Genomic DNA, 23,111 nt, shown 5'->3' with positions numbered 1-23,111 from the left:
AAGTCGATGCACCATCACAAGAGACTTGGAAATATATTATGAAGGTTGAAAAGCTACCTGGTGTTACTTTAAAAGCGCTTTATAAATGAAGGTGACTTGACTTTTTTATGTATATACACTGCCCTTCAAATGTTTGGGGTCGGTAAGATTTTTTTTTAATGTTTTTAAAAGAAGTCACTTCTGCTCACCAATGCAGTATTTATTTGATTAAAAATACAAAACAAACCCAGTAATATTATGAAATATTATTATAATGTAAATCAGTTGTTTCTATGTGAATATATAATAAAATGTAATTTATTCCTGTGATCAAAGCTGAATTTTCAGCATCATTACTCCAGTCTTCAGTGTCACATGATCCTTCAGAAATCACTATAATATGAATTAGTTGTGCTGCTTAATATTTTTGGCAAACCGTGATTAATTTTTTTCAGGATTCTTTGAAAGTTTAAGAGAAAAGCATTTAATTAAAAAATAAATATTTTGCATTATTATAAATGTCTTTACTGTCACTTTTGATCAATTTAATGCGTCCTTTCTGAAGAACAGTATTCATTTCTTACATTTTTAAAAAATAAATCGTATTGACCCCAAACTTTTGAACGGTAGTTTATATATATATATACACTACCGTTCAAAAGTTTGGGGTCAATACGATTTTTTTTTATATATATAAAATGTTTTTAATTAATAGTCTTTAAATAGTCAAACTAAAACTTATTACAGTGAAAATGCTGGTTTTTCAACTAATAAATGCAACAAAGAAATTCTTCAAAAAACAGAAATATTCCAAGGCCGTCACACTCACCATTCTGACGGATCCCAGACACGATCTCCAGACGGAGACGGATGCTGGTTTCCATGGTAACACGGGCAGCGGCGAGGACACTTGAAGTGGATGATTGTTATGAATATTTGCTCTGGTCTGTCTGAAAACACGGTTTATCTTGTCGTGTCAGAGAGTCTGGCAGATGAAATGAAGTGCACAGATTAAGTCAAACGCATGTGGACTGTTATTAAACATCACATCATGGGGGTGATTACTTGACAGAAATAGCAACAGTAAACAAACACAGAAAATAATGAAATATTTGATGCAATCAACTCAAAGTAGCACCTAACAAACTGACATTTGCCAGAATCATTTGCAGTCAGAACCATTTGCATTTAACAGTAATGCTTTACAATATGTATATATGTGTGTATTTATATGTGTGTATATATATATATACACATGTATGTGTTAATTTGTATATATCTATCTGTATGTGTATGCATGTACATATGTGTGTTAGTGTGTATGTTTATACAGTATAGGTTTGTGTATGAATATATAGGTGTGTATGTAGGTGTATACATAGTTGTAGGTGTATACATAGTATAATACATAGGTGTGTGTATGCATGTACATGTGTTTGTATATATATATATATATAGGTGTGCATGTATCTATATATATATATACAGGTCCTTCTAAAAAAATTAGCATATTGTGATAAAGTTCATTATTTTCCATAATGTAATGATAAAAATTAAACCTTCATATATTTTAGATTCATTGCACACCAACTGAAATATTTCAGGTCTTTTATTGTTTTAATACTGATGATTTTGGCATACAGCTCATGAAAACCCAAAATTCCTATCTCAAAAAATTAGCATATCATGAAAAGGGTCTCTAAACAAGCTATTAACCTAATCATCTGAATCAACTAATTAACTCTAAACACCTGCAAAAGATTCCTGAGGCTTTTAAAAACTCCCAGCCTGTTTCATTACTCAAAACCGCAATCATGGGTAAGACTGCCGACCTGACTGCTGTCCAGAAGGCCATCATTGACACCCTCAAGCAAGAGGGTAAGACACAGAAAGAAACTTCTGAACAAATAGGCTGTTCCCAGAGTGCTGTATCAAGGCACCTCAGTGGGAAGTCTGTGGGAAGGAAAAAGTGTGGCAAAAAACGCTGCACAACGAGAAGAGGTGACCGGACCCTGAGGAAGATTGTGGAGAAGGACCGATTGCAGACCTTGGGGGACCTGCGGAAGCAGTGGACTGAGTCTGGAGTAGAAACATCCAGAGCCACCGTGCACAGGCGTGTGCAGGAAATGGGCTACAGGTGCCGCATTCCCCAGGTCAAGCCACTTTTGAACCAGAAACAGCGGCAGAAGCGCCTGACCTGGGCTACAGAGAAGCAGCACTGGACTTCAGGCATTTTGGCATTTCCTTCTCCCCAGTCTTCCTCCAGACTCTGGCACCTTGATTTCCGAATGACATGCAAAATTTGCATTCATCCGAAAAAAGTACTTTGGACCACTGAGCAACAGTCCAGTGCTGCTTCGGTCACCTCTTCTCGTTGTGCAGCGTTTTTTGCCACACTTTTTCCTTCCCACACACTTCCCACTGAGGTGCCTTGATACAGCACTCTGGGAACAGCCTATTTGTTCAGAAATGTCTTTCTGTGTCTTACCCTCTTGCTTGAGGGTGTCAATGATGGCCTTCTGGACAGCAGTCAGGTCGGCAGTCTTACCCATGATTGCGGTTTTGAGTAATGAAACAGGCTGGGAGTTTTTAAAAGCCTCAGGAATCTTTTGCAGGTGTTTAGAGTTAATTAGTTGATTCAGATGATTAGGTTAATAGCTCGTTTAGAGACCCTTTTCATGATATGCTAATTTTTTGAGATAGGAATTTTGGGTTTTCATGAGCTGTATGCCAAAATCATCAGTATTAAAACAATAAAGGACCTGAAATATTTCAGTTGGTGTGCAATGAATCTAAAATATATGAAGGTTTAATTTTTATCATTACATTATGGAAAATAATGAACTTTATCACAATATGCTAATTGTTTGAGAAGGACCTGTATATGTATGTGTGTGTGAATATATAGGTCCGTGCATGTATGTACGTGTGTGTGTGTTTATACGTTTATATGTGTGTATATTACACACACACACACGTGTATTTATATATGTAAATATGCAACAATGAATAAAATGAGACATTTTGAAGTAGAAAGAATAAAACAGTATATTTTGGTAAAACGTAGTCCAATAATATTTGCTTTCTTTACAACTTTGATTACATGTATAAGGTCTTCAGTGGAAAACAAAAAGCTTTTGCATCCAACTATTTATTTATTTATTGTAAACATAAATATTTCCTGTAGGTAAAGGACAGTAATGGATGATCTGAACATGTTTCATCACGTGTGTCCCTGCAGGACTGCCTGGGTCGTGTTGAAAAGCTCAAGTGTGTTCAGTGGAAATGTCACAGAAGTTTTAGAGCCGTGAAGCGCTGGAGAATCATGAAGACTCGAGCTCGATCTGGACCGACACCGAGCTGAAACATACGGAGAATAATCACTTCATCTCCTTCCTAGAGAAATGCAAAGTAACATGGGTTATTTCTGATCTTTACCTGCATCATTACCAAGCTGTTTTAAAAGGAATAATTCAACTACAAATGTAAATTTGTAAAAGTTTTTTCAGAAAACGCTGTGTTCTGCTGCCAGACCAGTAGATGGCGATGAAACACTATAGACTGTACACGTAACACGCATGAGCATGACGTCATCGTCTTCAGAGATTCGCGATTTGTCATTTACAAAATTGTCATTTTACAAATAATTTTTTTTAAAAACTTTAAACGTTTTCAAAATGTGCGTTTACCTACAGACGAGCCGCTTCCGTCAGAGCGACTTCATCAGCGTCCAGCTGCCTGTCAATCATCCGCTCCACGAGTCTGCTGTAGGCGGAGCCGTCCACCAGGGGGCGGATCCTCGTGTGGCTCCGCCCCCGCTCCCTAAGCCACGCCTCCCTCCGTCTCTGGAGCGGCTCTGAGGATTCGGTGTCTGATTCCTCCAGTCCCGTCGTTCCTCTCTCTCCAAACTGGAGCACTAACGACAGATCCTGTATTACAGTGTTGATCTCCGTCTCCAGAGTCCGGCCCAGATCCGGCCCGGGTCCGCGTGACCTCCGGGTCTCCAGAAACAGGATATGATGCGACGCAGGCAGGAAGTCACACAGCGAGTGCAGGAACTGCAGCAAACGCAGGTCGTCCCTGTGGAGTCGAGTCATCTATATTTATACAGCGCTTTTTACAACAGAGTGTTTCAAAGCCGCTTTACAGAGATAACGATTGTCACGATTCCACACACATATACAGGTGAAACTCGAAAAATTTGAATATCGTGCAACAGTTCATGTATTTCAGTAATTCAAATGAAAAGGTGAAACTAATATATTTAGTATATATAACTATATACATATGCATGATTATGCTTTTCAGAGGGCCGACATTTCTGTATTTAAAATCCTTTTTTTATTGATTTAATGTAATATTCAAATTTTCTGAGATTTTGAATTTGGGGTTTTCATAAGCTGTACGCCATAATCATCACAATTATAACTTTTGCACGATATTCTAATTTTTCGAGTTTCACCTGAATGTATATATATATAGTGTGTGTGCATTTCTGAAGTCTGTGTAACAGAATAAAATTCAGTATTGTATGATGTATATAGAACTGATAATCTTGTATGAAATATATTATAATTTGTTTAAAATTATATATTTAACAATATTAAACAGTAGTATGATTATTAAATATACATATTATTAATACAATATAAAATAATACTTTATAATTATAATAATAAATAAACACACACATATATATATGTTAAATAAATATATAATATATGTGGCTTGTGCATTTCTGAAGTCATGTGAAGCAACAGAATAAAATTCAATATTAACTGATTTTTTGTAATACAAAAACACATGAAAAGAGATACCAAGAGAAAAATACTGAACTTTGGATTTGATCCGTACGAGGTCCACCATCGATGGGATTGTGGATTAAATATATAAATGTCTATAAAATGATCACAAATCGGTTTGTTCATGTGTTTTGTCGCTGGTTAGGACTAAACTCTGACATGGAAAAGACGCCTATTATCGCGCGTCGCTTGTAGTTAGGACAGAGTGTTAGCGTGCATTGTAAACACTACGTTCGGATTCATCAATCGTAATGAATTCAGTGTGATTGAAACAGTTGTGCATGTAAACATCCACTGAGAGAAGAAGCAGCCGCTCGAGAACATGGAGGAAATATGGCAAAACTACATCAACTTCATCAGCGCTATTGTGTGTGTGTGTCATTACATGCAGTGGACGCTCAACAGCGCCTGGAACGGGGATCTCTGGTCCCATTGGAAGAGCCTGAGGTCATTGGGGTCAGCGATGATCCGCCGGTCCACGTCCAGCACCGACACACACAGCGACTCGTGGAGAAACCCCTGAACATCCGCCAGTGTGTGATCCGGACACTCGATCAGGAACAACCAGGAGTCCAACAGCGCAATCAGACTGAGCAGGTCTTCTCTGGCCTCGTCTGAACACACACACACACACACACACACACACACCTGAAGGGGTTTATTCTGAGAGAACACACACACACACAACCGAAAGGGGTTTATTCTGAGAGAACACACACACACACACACACCTGAAGGGGTTTATTCTGAGAGAACACATACACACACCTGAAGGGGTTTATTCTGAGAGAACACACACACACACACACACACACCTGAAGGGGTTTATTCTGAGAGAACACACACACACACACACCTGAAGGGGTTTATTCTGAGAGAACACACACACACACACACCTGAAGGGGTTTATTCTGAGAGAACACACACACACACACACACACACCTGAAGGGGTTTATTCTGAGAGAACACACACACACAACCGAAAGGGGTTTATTCTGAGAGAACACACACACACACACACACACCTGAAGGGGTTTATTCTGAGAGAACACACACACACACACCTGAAGGGGTTTATTCTGAGAGAACACACACACACACACCTGAAGGGGTTTATTCTGAGAGAACACACACACACACACCTGAAGGGGTTTATTCTGAGAGAACACACACACACACACACACACCTGAAGGGGTTTATTCTGAGAGAACACACACACACACACACACACACACACACACACACCTGAAGGGGTTTATTCTGAGAGAACACACACACACACACACACACACCTGAAGGGGTTTATTCTGAGAGAAAACCACACACACACCTGAAGGGGTTTATTCTGAGAGAACACACACACACACACACCTGAAGGGGTTTATTCTGAGATAACGCACACACACACACATACGCACACCTGAAGGGGTTTATTCTGAGAGAACACACACACACACAAACACACACCTGAAGGGTTTTATTCTGAGAGAAAACCACACACACACCTGAAGGGGTTTATTCTGAGAGAACACACACACACACACACCTGAATGGGTTTATTCTGAGAGAAAACCACACACACACCTGAAGGGGTTTATTCTGAGAGAACACACACACACACACACACCTGAAGGGGTTTATTCTGAGATAACACACACACACACACACACACACCTGAAGGGATTTATTCTGAGATAACACACACACACACACCTGAAGGGATTTATTCTGAGATAACACACACACACACACACACACACACCTGAAGGGATTTATTCTGAGAGAACACACACAAACACACACCTGAAGGGGTTTATTCTGAGATAACACACAGACACACACACACACACCTGAAGGGGTTTATTCTGAGATAACACACAGACACACACACACACACACACACACACCTGAAGGGGTTTATTCTGAGATAACACACACACACACACACCTGAAGGGGTTTATTCTGAGAGAACACACACACACACACACACACACACACACACCTGAAGGGGTTTATTCTGAGATAACAACTGGCTGGATGTACATTATCCGCTTATTACACAGATATTTGCTACGTAAGTAAATAATTAGACACGAAATATTGATCTGAGTTGAAATATGTTAAAAAACAGTTTTTAAATGTTGTTTATATGTCTATGTGGTGTTTTTAATACGCTTTAACACAAATCATGTGTAAATTCATAAGTCGACAGCATTGCTGAGTATTTTCTCCTTAAAACTGCAGTGAACCAAAGACAGTCTCAAAAACACGGTTTGAAATCGCTGGTTTTTCTGACGTCACAAACTACCTTGTAACCAATCAGATCAAAGTGTGATCGTCAACGAGTGGATCTCTGAATGAGTGAGTGGAGGCGGGGCTCATTTGCATATTCATAGAACCGCGCATACTAAATGAGCCAAGGGTGTCGAGTTACATTCAAGATATTTTAAGACATGAAGAAATTTATTTTCAAGGAAAAAACTTTTAAATATGTAATTTTTTGCCAAATAATGTTTTCAAATAAATACTTTAGCCAACTTTAGTGTTTTTTTCTTCCCTCATATTTAATACGTTTAAAATATATAAAATATTTTCCGCATATTTTGATGGTTTAATCAAACTTTTAGGGTCAGTAAAAAACAAACATCAGTGTTCAGTGTAAATGTAAAAATGCCATTTTATCCATATTTTCGGTGGACTGTAAATGAATGCCAGTCACAAGATGTTACGTGTACATACGGTACATATATATTTAAAGTAGTCATGTGTCCTCATGTTTTTTCAGTAGATTTAAATGATTATTTAGTTTTTATTACTATGAACTGATTATTTATATTTCGGTCTTTATCCTAGAAACTGCACAGATATACAGACACATGTTTATGCATCTGCATTGTGAATACCAGCTTTGCTTGAACCCTTTATTAAAACATCAGTGATCCTGGCGTTCTGAAAACCTATTTAACACTTCAATTATGAAACTGAAATTAAGTTTTAGTTCACTTCAGAATTAGAATTTCCTGATAATTTACTCTCCGTCATCCAAGATGTTCATGTCTTTCTTTCTTCAGTGGGAAAGAAATGAAGGTTTTTGAGGAAAACACTCCAGGGTTTTCTCCATATAGTGACTTCAATGGAGTCCAACGGGTCGAAGGTCCAAATGTGAGTTTCAGTGCAGCTTCAAAGTCTCGACACGATCCAGCCGAGGAATAAGAGTCTGATCTAGACAAACCAGCGCACATTTATAACTAAATAAACATTTATATACTTTTGTCTGGCGTTTGTCTTAGTCTTTGCACGTTCTCTTTGTAAACACTAGATCTGTTCTTACGCCTATGTCACGCTTGACCTTTCACCCTGATTATGTAATGTGTGTCGCATCACAGCTCGTGCAAGACCAGCATTAGTGGTTAAAAGTATATAAATGTTTATTTAGTTATAAATGTCGCTGGTTTGTCTAGATCAGACTCTTATTCCTCGGCTGGATCGTGTCGAGACTTTGAAGCTGCACTGAAACTCACATTTGGACCTTCGACCCGTTGGACTCCATTGAAGTCACTATATGGAGAAAATCCTGGAGTGTTTTCCTCAAAAACCTTCATTTCTTTCCCACTGAAGAAAGAAAGACGTGAACATCTTCGATGACGTGGAAGTAAATTATCAGGAAATTGTGAACCCCTCCTCTAAGGATCTGACCTGTGTTGAGTTTGCTGTCCCGTAACAGACGTGGATGAAACTTCCCCATGGAAATATCTTTGAGATCCACTGATATTTCCCCGCAGAACTGAGAAACCCGAGAAGACCCGGATGATTCTTTAGTGCTGTAATGGAGCATGATGGGACATTTGACGCAGCCCGAGGTTAATAAAGGAGCCAAATCAGTGACGGCGACCAGAGCAAGTGTTGATACGGGACAATCAGAGCGTCTGATCTTCTTCTCCTCATCAAACGGGCCATGAGCAACACACACATCTGACTCCGGGAACTGCAGGATCTTAGTGTTTATAACGGGAGAATCCACGACGGAAACGCTCATATTCATTACAGACCTGCAGGAAGAGACACAGCTGTTATTATATGTCTTGACATTGATGCATTTAATCTGCAAATCCTCAATTTATCAGATTATCGGCATATAATAGTGATTTCTGAAGGATCATGTGACACTGAAGACTGGAGTAATGATGCTGAAAATTCAGCTTTGATCACAGGAATAAATTACACTTTACTATATATTCACATAGAAACAGCTGTTTTAAATTGGAATAAAATGTCAAAATTTTTACTGTATTTTTTATCAAATAATTTAAGCTTTGATCACAGGAATAAATTACACTTTACTGTATATTCACATAGAAACAGCTGTTTTAAATTGGAATAAAATGTCACAATTTTTACTGTATTTTTGATCAAATAATTTAAGCTTTGATCACAGGAATAAATTACACTTTACTGTATATTCACATAGAAACAGCTGTTTTAAATTGGAATAAAATTTCTAAATTTTTACTGTATTTTTAATCAAATAAATTCAGCTTTGATCACAGGAATAAATTCACTTTACTGTATATTCACATAGAAACAGCTGTTTTAAATTGGAATAAAATTTCTAAATTTTTACTGTATTTTTGATCAAATAAATTCAGCTTTGATCACAGGAATAAATTACACTTTACTGTATATTCACATAGAAACAGCTGTTTGAAATTGGAATAAAATGTCACAATTTTTACTGTATTTTTGATCAAATAAATTCAGCTTTGATCACAGGAATAAATTCACTTTACTGTATATTCACATAGAAACAGCTGTTTTAAATTGAAATAAAATGTCACAATTTTTACTGTATTTTTGATCAAATAAATTCAGCTTTGAACACAGGAATAAATTACCCTTTACTGTATATTCACATAGAATCAGCTGTTTTAAATTGGAATAAAAATATTTCTAAATTTTTACTGTATTTTTGATCAAATAAATTCAGCTTTGATCACAGGAATAAATTACACTTTACTGTATATTCACATAGAAATAGCTGTTTTAAATTGAAATAAAATATCACAATTTTTACTGTATTTTTGATCAAATAAATTCAGCTTTGAACACAGGAATAAATTCACTTTACTGTATATTCACATAGAAACAGCTGTTTTAAATTGGAATAAAATTTCTAAATTTTTACTGTATTTTTGATCAAATAAATTCAGCTTTGAACACAGGAATAAATTCACTTTACTGTATATTCACATAGAAACAGCTGTTTTAAATTGGAATAAAATGTCACAATTTTTACTGTATTTCTGATCAAATAATTGCAGCCTTATTGAGCAGACTTTGAAAAACATAAATAAAATCTTACTGACCCCAAACTTTTATACAGTAGTGTAAATAACAAAAAAGTTCCAATCTGATTCATCCTTTAGTGAAATTCATTTTAGAAAACGCCTTTATTATTCTTAGGATGGATTTCTAAAGACATACGTGTTATCCGTGGGTTTCAGAACGACACCGACGATCAAACTCTGTCCAATGACTCTCTGCCAAACTCTGTCCACTTTCAGAAGAGCTTCAGCACATTCAGTGTCCATCCCATCATCCAAGACATCCAAGACATCAAGCTCTTCATCTCCAGCATCATCATCGTCATCCCACAGAGAAACGAGCCCTTCCTGCGGCAGAATCACAGTCAAACCGGATCTAAAAAGTGTGTTCAAACCTTGACTTTAAATTTCAGCACTTTTAAAAGAGGACCTATTCTGCTTTTTTCCCATGTTCATCTTTCTTTAGTGTGTAATGTTGCTGTTTGAGCATGAAAAAGTACCTCCATTACAACAAGAAACAAAGTCTCTTTCCAGAACCTTCACTGTCTCTGTTGTTCAATGGTGCATCAAACATCACGACCTTCCAGAACCAAAATTTTTTCTTCTTCATTTTTTCAGAAAGCAAAATTTTAGTTTTTAAGCTTTTAGTATGAATATGTTAAGTCTACTTCATAAATTGTATGAAAATTGTTGAAGTAATGGTTCAGATCACTCAACCACATATGGAAATGAAGGCGCCCTTATATGGGCAGTAATGGAGTCTGGAGTTCCTAGTGGAAGAGTGTGTTACTGCGCCCACACACACACACTCACAGAAAGCTCATTTTATGAGATATCAACCTTAAATTTGAAACCCAACTTGTTCAGATTTTTGGCTTCGATTGGTTTTCTTGCAGTTTTGGAGGCCAACATGTTTTGAAAATATATATTTCTTATAAAATATGAATAATTAAATTTTTACATTGTACATTTTCAGAAACTCAAACTTCTATAACTTTTTTTCCATTTCACTTTCTTAATTTATTTAACTTCTACAAAAATCTGCCTAATGTCTTCTTTAAAACATACATCTATATTCCAAAGCATTCTGGAATTATAACCATTAAGTTTGGAATGTGCATTTTCATGTCTATTCAAAAAAGGAGGGGTGACGCTTAAAGGGTTAAAGGGGTCTTGTTACGATTTTTAACGTTTTAATCTGTGTAGTGTTGCTGTTTGAGCATTAAAAAGTGAGTTCTTCCCTATATCAGCGTCAGTGTTTCTGAACTCCTGAAACGCACCCATTGTATCTTGAGTTTCTTCCGGGAACGAACACGTCACAATATTCCTCATTATAATAATTCATGCGCAGAATAAAGGGGCGGGGCCTGGTTGAGTAAGTTAGTAGTGTGTTAAACTGGCGGTTATGGTAAGGGGCGGGACATTTCCCAAACACACTCGAAGCGCTCGACCAATCACAACACACTGCTCCAGCCGACCAATCAGAGCACAGTGTGCTTTTCAGAAGGAGGGGCTTCATAGAGACAGGAAGTAAACAAGAGCGTTACTGACAGACTGGGAAGAGAGGAGCCGCAACAATGGGGAATATGAGGAAAATAATCAACATTCAAGCAGGAAAACCTGTTCTAGTAGAGCCTGAAAACACTTTCTAACAGGTCCTCTTTAATCCATTTTACTATGAAAGTTGAAGAACCTGTTCTGGAGGGAATATCACATGTTCTCTTCCTGATACCAGGTCAGTCAAGGCCACTAATGACTGTAGTATGAGTCTGTCTTTGACCTCCACGTCGCTCTGAAGGTCTTCAAGGAAGTTCATGCCGCTCTGAAGTCAGAACAAACCAATAACAACAGCAGAGAGGAAGACATTTGAGAGTTATATCTCAATGCATATCTAAAAACAAATTAAAATGCATTTACAGTTATGCACTTCGTATTGAAGGAATGGAGAAAAAGCACCGAAAGTGCACATGATTTGTGCACTATATTTCTGAAGTCATATGATGCTTTGCATAAAGAAAAGACACAATGGTAATTTGTTAGTCTAAAATCATCATAAAAAGCATGCAAAAAAAAAAAAAAATCACACGTGAACACGACGACAGGTCACATGTGCGTCAAATCATCACATGACTTGGAATATACAAACAAAGCAATTTTACTTAGTTTTTAAACATTTTATTTAGTTTTTAAAAATTGAGATATGCATTTTAATTACTGTGTTCTTTTTGGATCTTTTGAACCGGGTTATTATTGTTGAATAAAAAAATAATAAACTTTAACAGATAAAATAAAATATGGGAAAAAAATAATTATTTTATTTCAGCTTAATCAGCTAGTTGCCATTTAAACATTTTTTAATTTTCATTCAGTTTAACTCGATGTTCTAAAATTACTAACATAAAAATGACTAAAACTATAGACATTAAAAGACAAAACCTAATAAAATGGCAAAAACACAACAATAAAATAAAAAGTTTTTTTTAATACAAACTATGCTAACTTTACAAGTTCCATTTGTAAAGTTACACAAACTTTTTGTGAAGTTCTCATTTGTTAACATTAGTTAATGCATTACCTAACAATGATCAATATAGTTTTACAGCGTTTATTAACCTTTGATAATGTTATATAATAAAAATGCTCATGTTCACATTAGCTCACAGTGCATTAACTAATAACAGGTACAACTTTGGATCTTAAAACTAAATGTTTAAATTAACATTAAGATTAATAAAGGCTGTAGAAATATCGTATTTCATGTTAATTAAAGAAACCTTACTGTTAAGTGTTGCCACAAATATTAATAAAAACTATGATACTAAAAGAATGTTAGGGAAAATTAACAAATTATGTGAAATAACTGCATACCGGTTGCTTGAGCAATTTTTTATGTCTATTTTTAGAAGAAAGTAAACTCATTAAGAGTCTATAAGAAAAAGCCTTTTATTGGTTCCCACCATTTTATGGGTTTAGTTTCAATTAATTTGGTTTTAATTCAATTTTATGAATTAAAGAGTTCGTAAACATACTTCATCACTAGGAAAATGTATCCTTGTATAGAAAGGGTTCTTTAAAATCGAGTCTAAAGCCTAGAGTTGTATCCAGAACCCCATTGAAGCTTTATTTGGTCAGTAGAGTTAACTTACCTGCAGTCTGGACTCTAACGCTTGAAGCGTGAGGAGAAAGTTCTCCTGCGCTGTGTCTGATGTGTTCAGGACGGCACCGTCTGATCGCCCGCACTGCAGAGCATTTACAGTTTTAACACACAGCAGATTCATTTATTTCATAGAATGCATTTAACTCTAATGTCAGTTTCTTGTACTTTATCTCATTGTTAATTTGTGACACAAAATGAGTCAGAAAGTCACATAATTGCCTGTTTTTGTGTTTGATTGCACATATATTGCTGCGAAATAATGATTTCATAGAGAGCAGTCGTTTAATAACACATTCTGATTCATGTTCTGTCAAAGTTATGAACAAACATTCTTCCAGTAAAATTATTAGAATGTTCCTTCAGTTTTCTGGGCTTAAATAATGTTCTCATGTTAAAACATTATTTATACATTGTTCATGGAAGTTTTTTAATTGTTCAGAATGTTCATTATCATGATTGCAAAATTATAAATTGGAATAAAGTCCTCCTGTGGTGAAAATCCAGTTTTTAAATGTTGTTTATGTGTCTATGTGGTGTTTTTAATATGCTTTAAGACAAACCATGTGTAAATTCATAAGTCGACAGCATTGCTGAGTATTTTCTCCTTAAAACTGCAGTGAACCAAAGACAGTCTCAAAAACACGGTTTGAAATCGCTGGTGTTTCTGACGTCACAAACTACCTTGTAACCAATCAGATCAACGTGTGATCGTCAACGAGTGGATCTCTGAGTGAGTGAGTGAGTGAGTGGAGGCGGGGCTAATTTGCATATACATATAACCACGCATAATAAATGAGGCAAAGGTGTCGAATTACATTCAAGATATTTTAAGGCATGAAGAAATTTATTTTCAAGGAAAAAACTTTTAAATATGTCATTTTGGTGATTAAAGATGAGTTTTAAGGGATAAAATGATCAACTACAGGGGGACTTTAATAAACGTCAGAGCATTCGATTCGATGCGTTATGAAGCAAAAGCTTAAGAATGAAACTGTTGACAGACACCATCTGGTAAAAAAAGAAATTAACAATTAAATTGCCAACAGAATGAAAGCCTATTAACAAAGATTGCATCATTTTATAGTTAAATGGCCCTGGGATTAAAAATAGCATTTTTAATGGGTTTCAATGGGGACATTTTTTGTATTTAAGGTCCTGAGTGGAACTATTTTGTGTTTCTAGTGCAAAATAGATTTATTAAAGGAAATGGGGGTGAAATAGTAACATTCCTATAAACATACACACCTGTGCCAAACTTTATGCAGTTTGCATTAACACAGGCAAAATTATCAAAAACAAAACAAAACTGAAGAAGACAAAAATTTCCAAATTTCCCACAAGGGTTAATAAATGTCAGAGCATTCGATCAAACTCTTTGGGATGTGCAATATAAATGTTGTGTTATGAATGAAAAGCTTAAGAATGAAACCGTTGACGCACAGAATAAGTGACGGCGCACAGATCGGTGAGCGTGAAGTTTCTGAGCAGATCTCCCGGAGGATTCTGGTCCGGGAACACGAGCAGCATCTGATCCGAGCCGCATCTCACGAAGTCATCGACGAGCAGCAAACACACTCCTGTGCAACACCACGCCACCTGACACACACACACACACACACACACACACACACACACACACACACACACACACACACACACACACACACACACACACACACACACACACACACACACACACACACACTTCAAGAAACTGAGTTAGCAGAAAGAATGAGGCTTCATTAATGTTTTGAAGAAGCACACACACACATTTATTCTACATTTTCTACATTTATTTTGAAATAGTAAAGACATTTATAATGTTCCAAAAGATTCTGTAACTTTTGATCAGTTTAATGCGTCCTTGATGAATAAAAGTATTAATTTAATTTATTTATTCCCCCCCCAAAAAATCAAATAAAACTTCGTACTGAGCAATAACTTTTGAACGGTAGTGTTTAATGTTACAAAAGATTCTATTTCAAATAAATGCTGTTCTTTTGAACTTTCTATTCATCAAAGAATTCTGAAAATGAAAATGTTTTCAACACTGATAATAATCATAAATGTTTCTTGAGCATCAAATCATCATATCAGAATGATTTCTGAAGGATCATGATGCTAAAAATTCAGCTTTGATTACAGGAATAAATTATACTTTACTGTATATTCACATAGAAAACAGCTGATTTACACTGGAATAATATTTCACAATTTTTACTGTATTTTTTATCAAATAAACACAGCCTCGGTGAGCAGAAGAGACTTCTTTTAAAAACATTAAAAATCTCACCGATCTAAAACTTTTGCCTTTTAGTGTATATATATATATGTTTACGAAGTACCAAAATACACTGAAAACCAGCGTATTATTTAATGCATTTTTAACACAAACCTGCATTAGACATAAAACTGACAAGTTGAACTCAAGTTTGTGTGTAAACGTTCCTCTTACAGGACGTCTCTGGAAAGAGCTCCCGGATTAGCATACGCGCGATGCATCGAGGGAAAGATAATATATAATCTGACATTTTCTGCAGCTTTGAAATGTTCTGGTGGAAACGCTAACCTTTAAATGCAAGTCCTGCGAGCCGGTTTTAATAGTAAATCCTGTACAGTAAACTCCTGTGCTGAGATTGACAGGACAAGCTCTCAAACAGCCACAGTCTGCTTATGTTTATCGAACATTAATTATTAAACAGGTCGAAGCTGCAAACTGAAGTTGACAGAGTCGAGGTCCTGCATCTCAGATGCTTCTGTGGCCGAAAGATGACTTAAAATTATTTAAAATGAAACCAAAAAACAGCTAAACCATCTAAGAATCCAGATTACATCATGCTCCTTATTTTAATTTGTAACCTCTACGACTGACATTTTTATTTTGGTCTTTTATTTTATGTTCCAGGGTTTTGGAGAACGTAGACAATGCATGAGGGGGATTTCAAAAGTGTGATTTCTAGACCTGAAAAAGTCATAAAAATAAATAAAATCGTAAATCGTATCTGATATTGGCTGATAATAATACTTAAAATAAATAAATAAATAAATAAATAAAACACCCCGCAAAGTTATAAAATTAAATAAAAAAACGACTAAAAAGAACCAAATAAATTAATAATAATTCAATAAATAGACATTAAAAACTAAATAAAAATAACAGATAAATAAAAATATAAAAAAGTATTGTGTACCTTCAAGTATAAAAATATTATTTAATAATAAAATAATAGTAATAATAATAAAACATTACATTGCATGTTACCAGAAATTATAATATTTTTGTTTAGTATTGTATAATTTTAATATGGTTAAAAAACGATTTTAAAGTACCTTATCCTGAAATATTAATTAAAATTATTTTATTTTATTATTTTAAATAAATATAAAATATAAAAACCGTTTCATTTCAAATTAATTTTAATTGTATTTTTTCTTATATTTTTTTTTCCAAATGTTTGCAAAAATATACAAGCTATAAGCATTTCTTCTCTGATTACGAGGGCGGGGCTATAACCTGTCAATCACATGAGATGCACCAATAGAAAACCACAACTTCCCCACAGACAAAATCAAGCCCCGCCCACATTTGTTCTTGTTCCAGAAGCGTTTCACTCGGATGTACAACACTATAGAGAAATGAAGACGATCGTAACTAATGTTTAATGCTGACTTTAACACGTCTAAATCCCAAATAACCCGCACCTGGAAAGTGTCGTTGCACACGGTGCAGACGTTAATATAAACGATCTGCGGGGAATTTTAAGCTGAAATTTCACACACACATTCTAGGGACACCATAGATTCATAGGCCTATTACATCTTGTGAAAAGGGACATAATATATCACCTTTAAAGAGGTCATCGGATGCAAAATTCCCTTTTATATGGTGTTTGCATATAAATGTGTCTTCGCAGTGTGTGGACAACCACCATACAATGAAAAAAATCCATTCACTCATTTTTTTTTGTCCTCAAAAAGCCAAAACACTCAATAATCAAGCCGTTTGGATTTTCTGAGCAATATGATGTCATATAGCTCATGCTCTGCCCACGACCGCTGACGAACTGTCCCGTGTTAGCATATTTCCCATAGTACCAAATTTCCCGTATTAGCATATTTACATAGTAGCATATTTCCAGTATTAGCATATTTCCCATAGAAGCATATTTCCCATAGTAGCATGTTTCCCATAGTAGCATATTTCCCCTATTAGCATATTTACATAGTAGCATATTTCCCGTATTAGCATATTTCCCGTATTAGCATATTTACATAGTAGCATGTTTCCCATAGTAGCATATTTCCCGTATTAGCATATTTACATAGTAGCATATTTCCAGTATTAGCATATTTCCCATAGTAGCATATTTCCCATAGTAGCATGTTTCCCATATTAGCATATTACCCGTATTAGCATATTTCCCTATTAGCATATTTCCCGTATTAACATATTTCCCATATTAGCATATTTCCTGTATTAACATATTTCCCATATTAGCATATTTCCCGTATTAACATATTTCCCGTATTAACATATTTCCTGTATTAACATATTTCCCATATTAGCATATTTCCTGTATTAACATATTTCCCGTATTAGCATATTTCCTGTATTAACATATTTCCCGTATTAACATATTTCCCGTATTAGCATATTTCCCGTATTAGCATATTTCCCATATTAGCATATTACCCGTATTAGCATATTTCCCGTATTAGCATATTTCCCGTATTAACATATTACCCGTATTAGCATATTTCCCTATTAGCATATTTCCCGTATTAACATATTTCCCATATTAGCATATTTCCTGTATTAACATATTTCCCATATTAGCATATTTCCCGTATTAACATATTTCCCGTATTAGCATATTTCCCGTATTAACATATTTCCCGTATTAACATATTTCCCGTATTAACATATTTCCCGTATTAGCATATTTCCTGTATTAACATATTTCCCATATTAGCATATTTCCCGTATTAACATATTTCCCGTATTAACATATTTCCCGTATTAACATATTTCCCGTATTAGCATATTTCCTGTATTAACATATTTCCCGTATTAGCATATTTCCTGTATTAGCATATTTCCTGTATTAGCATATTTCCGCCCTCAGCCATGTGTATACTGTAGAAAGGGTGCTAACCATTGACGAATTTTAACCAAAGTATGTTCCAAACTTTACATGAAGATCCTAAAGAACGCACCAACTTGTGGAAAACAGGCACCCGATGACCCCTTTAACACTTCTAAATACAAAATAATCTCTCACCTGGAAAGTGTCGCTCCACACGGCGCAGACGTTCCCCTGACTGAAGCTCACGACGACGAGACACTCGTTCCTCAGCGTATGAACCGTCTGAACGCTCAGCGGACGCTCGTACGGAAGAGCGCACACATCCCGCGGGAATCCGTTCTCAAAGCGAACCAGTTGTTTCGTGCTCGTGGCCGCCAGAACACGTGACTTAAGCGATCCGCCATCTTCCTCCGCGGAGAGAACCATCATGCACTGCATCACAGAGACGTAAGCGTTCGGCACGAAACATGCGGCGGCACAGCGTTCGTCTTCGATGAAATAAAGTGTGTTTTTCGCACCAGACGGGTCATTCGTAGTGCCATGAATCACTAGTTTTCTTTTACGAAGAGGAAGTTCGCCGATAAACTTGATCGACTCGAAGAGAATCGGGACTTCTTTTACACCGCCGCTCTGCGACGACACATACAAAACTGAGTTTTCATAACTCCAAATCAACGTGGGACCCTGCAATATTGAAATATGGTCTCTAATCTCGTACGGTAACGCAAACTCAACACAAAGCTTTCCTTCATTTGAAGCACATATGGAGTAAAGCATGTATTTAAAAGCCGATGTCCTTTTCTTGCATATTTTCAGTAAAACACACGGCACTTTTTGTCTCAGTTGCGCATCGAGTGCAGAAGCGCAGTGAACGACGTGCGTCTCTGAAGAGCTTTCTTTGTGTATCGGCTGTGTTTTATGATCTGTAACGGAGAAGCTTTGCGAGGTTTTATCGAAGGAAAGATGGAGGAAAGAAACTTCTGAGCCTTTGCGATGATCTCGGGTTTTTGAGCTTAAACTCTTGCACTGGAACGCTAGCACTTCTCCTCCGAACGAGAGCATCGACACGCGCCGCTCCGCTGCCATCGTCTTATGAGTCCAAACGCCACTCCACAGATAAGCTGGAGGGAAAAGAAGAGGAAACACACTTGAAACTTTAACATGGAAAACGACACATTTATATCGGCCGATATACAGTCAAAGCAAACATTATTCAGACACCAGATATATATATATTTGATGTTTTTCACTAGTGTGTGCAGGACACTATAGTTCATTTATGTAAGTGAGGAGAGCAAAATAAAGTAAACTGTGACATACCCAAAAAAATCTTCATACAGTGACTACCAGTAAAATTTATAAATATTTGGGACCAAAAATGATTGGGACACTTTGAGCTGATCATGTTTTCTGAAGTGTTTTTTCTTTAATAACTAATGCACCTTTTTACAGCACAGACTGAACAACATGAAGCATTGCTTGGTAACTGGTTGAGCTAAACTGGTATTATCTAATTGTGGAGTTAAATTTAACAGCTGACAGATATTCAACATAATTCATGTGTGAGACAAAACCAGTGAAATATCAACTGATTTCTTGTCGTATTTTATTACCATTTTCTAAACTATAGCGAATAAACTGTGATAATGTGAGAGATGTTGAAGGTGTCTGAATATATTTTGGTTTGACTGTATGTTCATTTTTAATGTTATCGGCTCGATAAGAAAATGTGGCCGATATATTAAAGCTAATAAATAGTGTATTATTTCCTTCAGCTGAGACTCTTCAGATTCAACATGATGGTTTTGAATTGCTTGAAATATGATTGGAATCACTTCAAAAAAAGAATACAGTTCAGTGCAAGACAAGTCTGCCATATCGGCTACATAAAATTATCATGAAACATTATAATTGTGTGTTTGGGATGTGGCTTTTAAAGGTGAGACTTTTGTTTTTGTAATCAGGCTCTCAAAAATTATATAAAAATTTGGATTTAAATTAATCGGCCAATATGTCGGTTATCGGCTTTCAAATATAAAGAATTATCGGTATCGGCCAATATTTTCAATTCGCTGCATCCCTAGTTTGTAATCTAAAACAACGAGATCTTTATAACAGTATAGCATAAAATGCATATAATATCAATATCTGCCAATAATGTCTTAGATAATTGAAATGCTTAGTTTTCAATGATCAAAGCTCTGTAGTTTTAAAACATAATGCAATGCAATACAATGATGAACAAATAAACTTAAGAGACTTTAAAATTTAACATATTGAAAATATAGAATATTTAACATACTATAGGCACTATTAAGCTAGTTAAAAGTGCTTATATACATGGTTTCTACGGAAATTGTTTAAATTAGTTTTAATTAGTTTGTAACTGATTTACAGTGAAATTGTGCCTTTAATGTTAATATGGAAGGAAGCCCATTTCTTCTACATAAGAAAACAAAATCATGCTTTCGTAAATCATAATAATGACATAGAAAGTCGAAATTAGACATACCAAGTAAAAAATTATGAGATGAAAAGTCGAAATTACGACATAGTAAATCATAATTTAAACATTTTATCTCATAATTGACTTAAGTAGGCCCTATGTCAATTTATGTGGCTTGGTATGTCATAATTTCGACTTTATCTCATTATTGACTTAAGAATGTCATAATTTCGACTGTCCATGTTATAAATGTGGCTTAGTATGTCATAATTTCGACTTTTCATCTCATAATTGACTTATAATGTCATAATTTCGACTTTCGATGTAACGTTAATGAATATGACTTAAGTATGTGATATTTTCGACTTTCGATGCTATAAAAATGGCTTAGTATGTAAATTTCGATTTTCTGTGTTATAAATATGACTGAGTATGTAATAATTTCCACTTTTCATCTCATAATTGACTTAGCATGTCATAATTTCTACTTAATAATTATGACTTAGTATGTCATAATTTCAATTTTCGATGTTATGATTGACTTAGTATGTCAATTTCGACTTTTCATCTCATAATTGACTCTGTATGGACTAATTCAGACTTTTTGTGTCATATTGGTTTACAAAATAATGCTTATTCCCCTCATTTGGCGGAAATGGGCTTCCATGTTATACAACATATGATACACTATTAAATCCCGGAATTAATATATGACAAAACTGGTTTCATACTGTACCTCTGCATGACTCTCATACACTGTTTTACTCTGGAATGAATGTGTGTGTATATTATTCTCAAACACTTCTTCTCTTCCTCAAAGTGCGCGCGTATTTGCTGCACGTCACGTTTTCCGGGTATCTCTTAAAGAAACAGTGCTACAGTTCAATCACCGTTTCACAAATAAGTGATGTTGTCATAGGCTTTTACTGTTTTTAGATTGCGCACATGATGCAATCATTTGCCTTTAATTGCCAGAGGACATCAGAGGAACTTTATCTTGCTGCAAAAGCCTGTTCAAAGGTTAGTTTGACATCTCCGAACCAACATGGCGTCATCCTGAGTCCAGTTTCATAGAATCTGCGGTCTATTCCACTGAAGACCAGGCCACTGCTGACTGACAGTGCGCACCATCATGGCGGAGGCAGGACAGACGGAATCAGAGCAGGTAATCAGACAGCTAAACAAAACAAGCATTACGCGTTTTTTTCTCATCTTAAACGGATTTATTAATAATATTTCGCTCTCTCCAAAAGGACATCGAGACTAAGATCGAAGAAACACGACAGAGGTTTAAAAGCGAGTATGTTGAGGGTGAGTTAGCAGTACGCTAAGTTCTCAAGCTTCACAATAACATTCATCACAGAAGTCTTGATCTCATAATTGCTTATTAATTCAGATATTAAATATGAAAAAGTATCCACAATGACATTTAGGACTTTTGAGGATCACGTGTCATCCATTATAAGAGCAGATGTTTAATATTTGATATCACAGCTGTTGGATTGAACTGTCAGTCAGAAATCAAAATTCATGTTTTAATCATAATGTTGATTTTTGTTTTGCTGTTGTGAAAGTAGCACTAGTGAGGAATAAGTAGCAATATGTGAAAAAAGTCAGTCTTACAGTCTTTGCATATATTGTTTTATGACATTTCCTGGGATGTAGTATGAAAATATACTCTCATGTAACGTTGCTGTTTTAAAACATTTCCTTATAGTGTTATAACCAGGTTAACTTGTATTGTTTAGTGTCAGAGTAGTGTGTTTAAAATAATTTATTGCTTTAATTAATGCAAAGCTAAATTTTAAAGTATATTAAAAAGAAAACCATTATTTTAAATTGTAATAATATTTCACATTATTATTATTTTTTTCAGTATTTTTTGATCAAATAAATGCAGGCTTGATGAGCATAATGTTTCCAAACTTTTGACTGGTGCTGTGTGTGTGTGTGTGTGTGTGTGTGTGTGTGTGTGTGTGTGTGTGTGTGAGAAATAAATAGCCATGCACTGATATGAAAATTTTGGCCGATCAATCTAAATTCAAATTTTATATACATTTTGAGTGCCTGTTTACAAAAACAAAAGTCTCACCATTAAAAGCAATGTCCAAAGCACACAATTATAATGATGTTTTCATTATAATTTTATGTAGCCGATATGACAGACTTGATTTCAAAGTGATCAAAGTGATTTCAATCATATTTCAAGCAATTCAAAACCATCATGTTGTACAACAGTGTGAATCTGAAGTGTCTCAGCTGAAGGAAGTAATACATCAGCTTTAATATATCAGGAGCATTTTCTTATTGGGCCG

At 35.5% G+C, this 23,111-nt stretch overlaps 2 protein-coding genes across 5 annotated transcripts in view; one reads left to right on the top strand and one right to left on the bottom strand.

Annotated features, from left to right (window-relative positions):
• Positions 1-3,001: 3,001 nt before the first annotated feature.
• fancb (FA complementation group B) overlaps positions 3,002-23,111 on the bottom strand; it is a 58,299-nt gene continuing 38,189 nt past the window's right edge. For 2 of the 4 annotated variants that reach the window (XM_077216452.1, XM_077216454.1), the window contains exons 2-10: positions 18,546-19,471; positions 14,704-14,859; positions 13,253-13,345; positions 11,800-11,928; positions 10,267-10,454; positions 8,482-8,834; positions 5,167-5,395; positions 3,669-4,059; positions 3,002-3,375 (exon numbers count right to left, since the gene is read on the bottom strand). In XM_077216452.1, the coding sequence (XP_077072567.1) occupies positions 3,669-4,059; positions 5,167-5,395; positions 8,482-8,834; positions 10,267-10,454; positions 11,800-11,928; positions 13,253-13,345; positions 14,704-14,859; positions 18,546-19,471 (2,465 nt within the window). In that variant the 3' untranslated portion in view covers positions 3,002-3,375. Of the gene's footprint in view, positions 3,376-3,668; positions 4,060-5,166; positions 5,396-8,481; positions 8,835-10,266; positions 10,455-11,799; positions 11,929-13,252; positions 13,346-14,703; positions 14,860-18,545; positions 19,472-21,532; positions 21,633-23,111 lie in introns of those variants that run through there. The other 2 variants (XM_077216453.1, XM_077216455.1) reach the window with 2 other exon arrangements.
• Positions 21,698-23,111, top strand: part of mospd2 (motile sperm domain containing 2) — a 35,928-nt gene continuing 34,514 nt past the window's right edge. The window contains exons 1-2 of the mRNA XM_077216462.1: positions 21,698-21,961; positions 22,050-22,107. Coding sequence (XP_077072577.1) covers positions 21,929-21,961; positions 22,050-22,107 — 91 coding nt within the window. The 5' untranslated portion in view covers positions 21,698-21,928. The remainder of the gene's footprint in view (positions 21,962-22,049; positions 22,108-23,111) is intronic.

Source organism: Siphateles boraxobius, unplaced genomic scaffold (genome assembly GCF_051911475.1).
Source record: "Siphateles boraxobius isolate OS27281-9 unplaced genomic scaffold, OSU_SipBor_1 7, whole genome shotgun sequence".
Classification (NCBI taxonomy): domain Eukaryota; kingdom Metazoa; phylum Chordata; class Actinopteri; order Cypriniformes; family Leuciscidae; genus Siphateles; species Siphateles boraxobius.
Note: the sequence above shows the minus strand (reverse complement) of the source record. Positions and strands in the feature narration are given on the sequence as shown.